The sequence below is a fragment of the Ipomoea nil genome, unplaced genomic scaffold (assembly GCF_001879475.1).
Source record: "Ipomoea nil cultivar Tokyo-kokei standard unplaced genomic scaffold, Asagao_1.1 scaffold0937, whole genome shotgun sequence".
NCBI lineage: Eukaryota > Viridiplantae > Streptophyta > Magnoliopsida > Solanales > Convolvulaceae > Ipomoea > Ipomoea nil.
In genome coordinates this window covers 1,488,973-1,496,529 of record NW_017617365.1, presented here as the reverse complement: position 1 = coordinate 1,496,529, position 7,557 = coordinate 1,488,973, and the positions used below count along the sequence as shown (strand labels likewise).

Genomic DNA, 7,557 nt, shown 5'->3' with positions numbered 1-7,557 from the left:
CAAAGTAATGCCCTTTGGTTTGAAAATGCAGGTGCTACATACCAAAGGGCTATGCAGACAATATTTGATGATATGCTCCATAAAATGGTCGAATGCTACGTAGACGACCTGGTTGTGAAGTCGAAATTGCGCACAAATCACTTGGCGCATTTAAGGCAAGTCTTCGACCGCCTACGAAAGTTTCAACTGAAAATGAACCCCCTGAAATGTGCTTTCGGGGTTGCTGCTGGAAAGTTCCTCGGGTTTACTGTTCGACACAGGGGCATCGAGATTGAACAAGCCAAAATTGACGCCATAATGAAGATGCCTGAGCCGAGAAACCTTCATGAGCTTAAAAGCTTACAAGGGAAGTTGGCTTACATCCGAAGGTTCATATCAAACCTAGCAGGAAGATGTCAACCTTTTAGTCGGTTGATGAAAAAGGGCATCCGTTCATATGGGACGAGGCATGCAAGAGCGCATTGAGAGTATCAAGTCATACTTGATGAAGCCGCCTGTGCTAACCGCTCCTGCCCATGGTCGCCCGCTGATCCTTTATATCTCCGCCCAAGATTGTTCTGTGGGCGCCTTGCTTGCTCAAGAAAATGACAAGGGGAAGGAGAATGCTCTCTACTATCTTAGTAGAATGAATGACCCCGAACGAGTTAAAGTACTCCCCGATTGAAAAGCTATGTTTGGCATTGGTATTCGCCATCAAAAAACTTAAGCACTACTTCGAGGCTCATACCATCCGGCTTGTTTCCAAAGCGAACCCGGTGAAATATGTTATGGCGAAGGTCGTTCTCTCCGACCGCCTCGCAAGGTGGTACTTATTGTTTCAACAGTTTGAAATTATATATGTGCCGCAAAAGTCTGTCAAGGGGCAAGCCTTGGCCGATTTCCTCGCAGATCACCCAATACTGCTGAATGGGAGTTGTCTGACGATTTGCCTGATGAAGATGTGCTTATCATTGAAGTCCTACCCCCATGGAAGATGTACTTTGATGGAGCTTCGCATAGAGAAGGGGCAGGCGCTGGAGTTGTCTTCGTCACTCCAGAAGGCGAGGTGTTGCCATATTCATTCACCTTGACCGAGCAATGTTCAAACAACGTTGCTGAGTATCAAGCATTGATACTTGGGCTCGAAATAGCGGCTGACATGAAGCAACTGAGAATTAACATTTATGGAGATTCAAGTTGATCATAAAACCAAGTGTTGGGTCTATATGAAGTGAAAAAGGCGGAGTTAGTCCCATATAACAGCTATGCAAAGATACTCATGCAATGGTTAGGGGACGTCACAATTGAACATGTACCGAGGAAAGAAACAAGCAAGCTGACGCCTTAGCCGCATTGGCTTCAACTATTGCTCATCCTGCAGCCTGAATACAAGTATGTCAAGGTGGGTGGTTCCACCAATCTTTAACGAAGATGGCTCAGTTGATGAAAACCGTTGAACTCCCTACTGCCTCAGTGTATGATATAGGCAAAGACGACTGGGAGGCAACCGTTAATTGACTACCTCACTGATGGAAAGTTACCTGAAGATCCCCGTAAAAGGGTGGATATAAAGCGTCGAACTCCTCGTTATCTACTATAAAGAGACATTGTATCGTCGTTCCTTTGATGGAATATTTCTCCGATGTCTAGGGGAAGAGGAAGCTCTACAAGCTATGCAAGAAGCTCATTCTGGGGTTTGCGGTGCACATCAATCCGGTCCCAAGTTACATTTCCACATTAAGCGAATGGGATATTATTGGCCTACAATGGTGAAGGATTGCATAGACTATGCTCGAAGGTGCCAAGCTTGTCAATATCATGCAAACTTTATTCATCAGCCACCAAAACCTCTACACCCAACAGTTGCATCTTGGCCATTTGATGCTTGGGGACTTGATGTGGTTGGCCCAATTACGCCTAAGTCATCTGCAGGGCATGCCTACATATTAGCTGCCACGATTACTTTTCAAAGTGGGCGGAAGCCGTGGCATTGAAGGAGGTGAGAAAGAAAATGTTGCAGACTTTCTCCGTGTCCACATCGTCTATCGATTTGGTATCCCGCGATATATCTTAACAGATAACGGGAAGCCCTTTGACAACAAGCTTGATGGACAAGATCTGCAAGCTTTTTGACTTTAAGCAGCGAAACTCATCAGCTTACTATGCAGCTGCAAATGGGCTTGCTGAAGCTTTTAACAAAACCCTATGCAATTTGTTGAAGAAAGTGGTCTCAAAATCGAAAAGGACTGGCATGACAGATGGAAGAAGCTTTGTGGGCGTATAGAACACATATACCGCACACCTACTCAAAGCACTCCATATTCTTTGGTGTATGGTGTAGAAGCGGTCTTGCCTCTAGAGCGCCAAATACCTTCCTTGAGGTTGGCCATACAGGAGGGTCTTACTGATGAAGAAAATGCTAAACTACGCTTGGCCGAGCTAGAAGCCTTGGATGAAAACGGCTGCAAGCGCAACAAAGCTTGGAGTGCTATCAAGCTCGTATGTCTAGAGCTTTTAACAAAAGGGTAAGGACCCGTTCCTTTCAAATTGGGGACAAAGTCCTAGCTGTTCGCAGGCCCATCATCACGAAAAAAACTGGCCACAAGTTCACTTCAAGGTGGGATGGTCCCTACGTGATTTTGGAAGTTTACACAGGGGGCTTACAAGCTAATTAGTGAAGATGGTTTGAAGATCGGTCCAATTAATGGAAGGTTCCTAAAGCTTTACCACCCTTAAACTTGGGGTGTCAACACAAGTCATGAAGATCTGATGAATGACTCATCCACCAAAAATGCAGCACGTGGTTAAACTGCTAATGCATCTCGCTTTGTCTATGGGTGGGCCCAAATCATAGACGCTCCTGGCCTGCATGAGTCTAAACTGTGAACGGCTCTACTTTGTGAAAAAAAATCATTTGAACTACGTTTGACTTGATCTCCTTGATAGGAGTATGTAGGCAGCTTAGAATCAAATTATCTAAGTTCAGTCATAACAAAATCAAATCCAATTCATGTTGCAAGAGTGGAGACAATCCTTCAACGGGTAAAAGAAAAGTTTGTATGAATTATCGCTAAAGGACCGGCACATAAATGAGAAGCATTCAATTATCAAAAGTTAGAAACGAACAACAAAAGTTCTTGCAATCAAAAGAGAAACTAAATGACAAAGAGTATCAGTCAATAAAAAAGCCTAAAGCTAAGCATATCGTCTTTGCACGCTTCTAAGCCTCTCTTTGCTCCTTTAAGCTCGTTTCATCTTCTGGCGTCAGTACAGTCAGGTCCTTAATGCGGGTGACCTCTGCCCCAGCTCCGAAACGGCAGTCTTAGCATTGCCCAGGTCATCTGTAATTTTGGCAATCGCAGTGTCGCATTCCTCTGCCTTGGCACGAACTAGCTTCAGTTCTTTCTCCAACTCCTCTTCCCGATCTTTTGTGGCCTTAAGCATCTTATGTTGGCCCAATAGATCTTTCTTGAGTTTCCTAAACTCGTCTTGTGCATTCTTAAGCGCATCCTTCGCCAGGGATAAAGACTGAGACTCGCTCGACGTTTTGTCAGAAATTGTGGACCTTAAGTTATCAAAGGCTTGAGCTTTCGTGAAAATGTCTGCAACCGTGTTTCCAAGGGAGAGATATCAATGTCTAACTTCCGCAGATTTGCAAAAGCATTCAAAAAGCTCTCTTGCAAAGATGAAATCTGTTCTACCGAGGTGTCGTCCAACTTTTTTGCGAAGCTTGTTCCAGACATTTATGACAACCACCTTAAATTCTTCTAGTACGAGGTCTTTCCCATCAAAGACAGAGACCTCAGGTCTATCTTGCTGACCTACGCGTGGCTCGTCGAGGGAATTCCCCGATTGGTGCGTGCTTGATGCTGAGGCATTGTTTGAATGTCCACTTTCTCCAGTGTTGCTGGCTGCCACCCTTTTATTTGATGACTCAGCCCCTCCACTAGCAGGTATCGCCACATTTTCCTGTCAAGAAGTAAAAGAGGGTAAATTAAGTGCTACCAGCAATCATTGGGATAAGCGAGAACAATGATTTACCTCCACTGGGGAAGGTGAACGTCTGTCTCGTCGCCGTTTCCAGTAACGGTCATGGCTTCCTTCATCATCCGAGTCCTGTCGTATCGCCTCGGTTTCCTTTTGTGGAATGGTGTTTTCCTTTCTTTTTTGGGCGGTGGTTCACTTTCTTGGACCGGACGTTGGGCTTTCTTGGAAGTACCGACTTCATGCTGCACGTCGGCTGGGTACTCAGGAACTAAGTCGTTGATACAGCGCTCAAGATAGTCCCCATGGACTTGCGCCCACCATTCCTTGTAACTCCGCGAGAAGTATTTCTTCATAGTGACAGGGACTCGAGTCGCGGGAAATGTCACCCGCGACCCTGAGCCCCTAAGTGTAAAATGGCGCCAACGCTGGAAGCCCTCCGAAAGTGTGAATTCGCGTTCGTCATGGCCCAATATGCCTGAACCACCATCCTGATAGTACCCAAATTGTCGGCTAAATCGATGGGGAGTGTAAGGTTCGGCGACACATGCATCTGTCCATCGTAATACGAGGTGGTTAGAGCGGAGGCACATGAAGTACTCGTCGTCGGTGTCGTGGGCATTCCCATCGTCAAGGAAGTGAAGATCCTTAGTTAAGTGGCGTGTCGTGCAAAGCCAGTTGGCACTGTCAGCTTTGAAAATCTTGCGACGAGCCTCTATCGGTCCGTAATATCTCGCACCACCCTCCCCGAGTAGGCGATCATCAACGGGGAAGCTGACGTGTGGTCTTTTGCGAAATGGGTGTCAAAATAAAGTGACAACCATCCGTATACATAGTGGATGGGGAAGCGGCTATCGGTTAGCCCCGGGGTATTAGATTGGGATATCACGTTCAGTCCAGTGTAGATGCTCGCAAGCACGGGGATCCCAAGGTTCAACGTTCTGCCTGTCGCCATTAAGCAAGCCATTTTGAATGTCTGGAAGCGAATGACTCTCGTCATTTTGATGGGGAGCACGAATACGCATAACCAGCAACTCAAGTATACCGCTAAGTGAGTTTCATTTTCATGTTCAGGGGGAATTCCGAGCTCGGCAAAGGGTGCTTTGGTCGTCTTAGTCCATCCCTTGAATGCTGGGATCTTGCCTTTTGGATTTTGGGTGTTCCTTGGGCGAGTTTTCTTCTTGTCTTCTTTCCTTGGCGTTGGTCTGTCGTAGACTGGCGGTCTTCTACTCCAAAATGCTATCCAGTCAACAATGGGAACGGAACGGTCATTACTGTTTTTTTCGCGACGAGTCCCTCGTTGCCTGCTTCGGTCACTAATGTAACAATATGCTTGGAACAAGTATTTACAACTTGGAGGAGTAGAGTCAGGGTTGGCGTCTTCCCCCGTTAACTCTGAGGCGGTTGGGACATACTCATCATAGATGTCGCCAGATATCAGCAGGCCGCAGAGCACATGCACATCCCAAAGTGAGATTGAGAGCTCACCAAGTGATGTAAGCAGTGTATTGGTCATAGGGCTCCACGCTTCGCAGAACGCTTGGACAATATGCGTCGAGCGGTCATAGGTGAACAACGAGGCGTATATGCCGTCGTAGATCGTCACGGCCTCCAGGAGTTCACGGTGCATACTGAGTATAGTCTCAGTCCATTCCCAATATCCCATCGTAAAGCTGAACTCTCCTCTGAAGCTGGGATGTTGGTTCCATGAGGCCTCACCCCTAAGGATCTGTCGCCCTAGAGTCGGGAGTGGGTCTAAGTATTCCGTATGACCTAGCCCGGTTTTTAGAACCCATGTTTTGGGTGGCTGGTGTTCGGCGTTACGAGTCCATTCCTCCACCCGATAAGGCAGTGTCGGGGCAAGGAGGGTTCTTGGCGTCATTGGTGGGTAAACGATGAACAACATGCTTTTTCTTCCGGTCTCATCGCTTGATACTTTGAGCCTCCTCTTCTGATCGGCTCCCACGGTGTCCTCAAACACTACCATTGTTCAAAATAGTTTGCGATGTATGAATCTGCATTATGAACCAAGAGGCCAAGTCCAAAAGTATAAGACAATTTTGAGGTCGATGCAAAAAATATATTGTCGCAAAATGCCTATGCTACACAAGTTATATATGTGCAGTCACAAGCAAACATCAATTATGCTATGTGTATATATATTATATACTCCGTATATATTATGTACGTGGTACACACAAAGTATAAGAAGCAAGCATGGATTGGGCGCATATGGGCACGTACGTTACTAAAATATATTATGTACATACATATCTCGGATTTGCAAGGTTTAATGCGAAACATATATATATGTTACACATGTATATATATGAATTCACGTCAAGGGGGAGTGTTAAAAAAAAAGGAAAAAGGAAGCCATATTATATATGTATGCACATACTACGTATATATATATATCATACGTATTGTATGCGTATCATATGAATTATATGCATGTGTGCATATACTCATACAACATATGCATCAAATATATTATATATAAATTATGCATGGGTCAGTGAGCCACATCTATGTTATATATATATGTACCTACACTATATAGTGCATGCAAGGTAAACATATATATGTATATTACTTATAAACCAGTGGCCCACATGGGTTAAGTGTATTATATATACACAATAACACAAGCTAAGCACAGTGGAGTCTCAAAAGGGCTATGTTCACGCTGGCAGGAGAGGATTATGGAAAGCAAAACAAAAATATATTACGAAAAGCAAATATATGTTATGTATGTTATACGCACGGCACAAACAATGTTAGTGCATTACACACATGTTATTATATACGTATGTGTACATTCACGCAGTCATGAAGCAGAAGATGGACGCGTGTATATACGCTAACACATGCGAAATAGATAAAAAAGGGCCGATGGGAAAGTGTGATGGGAAAAGTGACAAAGCAAAGTGTGATGGGATGGGAAAAGACAAAGCAAATAGAACTGTGGATTGTAGTTCAAAGTTGCCCTCAAGAAACCTATACCCACACGCAAGCAGACATGGGGAAGAGTAATGGCGCATGGCTCTATGTGTTCTCTATTTAAATGCAAAGCAAGGGATAAATTAAAGCAAAGGCTCTCGCCATACCTCTGTCGACGAACACAGCGAAGCCTTAGCAAGCTTTCTCCTCTGACAAGCTCGTCGGCGGTTGGTTCAAACAATTGGTCCTCCGGCGACGGTTCTATAATGCACGGCAAGCTCCTGGAATACACCAAAAGCAGAGCATGAGCCTTCCAATTCCAGAGCCTTTCGATCTCATTTCTTCTTCATCACCAAGTACAGTGAGAATGGAGAGGCACTGGAGCAGCAATAGCGAGATTCCAAGTAGTGGTGGAAGATATTCCAAGAAAATTCCCAAGAGCCCAAACAGTGGTGGTCATTCCGGAAAAATTAATTTCCAAGAGTTCTAGACCACTGTTGGTGAAGATGGTGACCCAAGCAATGGTAAAAAAAAAAACAAGCCCGGAAAAATTAATTTTCGGGTGTTTTTACCCAATGCCTCACGTATTTTGTTTCCTTTATTTCCCCTGGCAAAATAAAAAAATCAAGAAGATAGTATAGTGAACAAAAA

The 7,557-nt window shown here is 44.8% G+C and overlaps 1 protein-coding gene across 1 annotated transcript; it reads left to right on the top strand.

The window, feature by feature from the left end:
* The first annotated feature begins 1,410 nt into the window (after positions 1–1,410).
* On the top strand, positions 1,411–2,508 carry LOC109179600. Its single transcript, XM_019329100.1, has 3 exons — positions 1,411–1,482; positions 2,057–2,228; positions 2,321–2,508. The coding sequence occupies exons 1-3, from the start codon at positions 1,411–1,413 to the stop codon at positions 2,506–2,508; spliced, it is 432 nt and encodes a 143-aa protein (XP_019184645.1).
* The last annotated feature ends 5,049 nt before the right edge of the window (positions 2,509–7,557 follow it).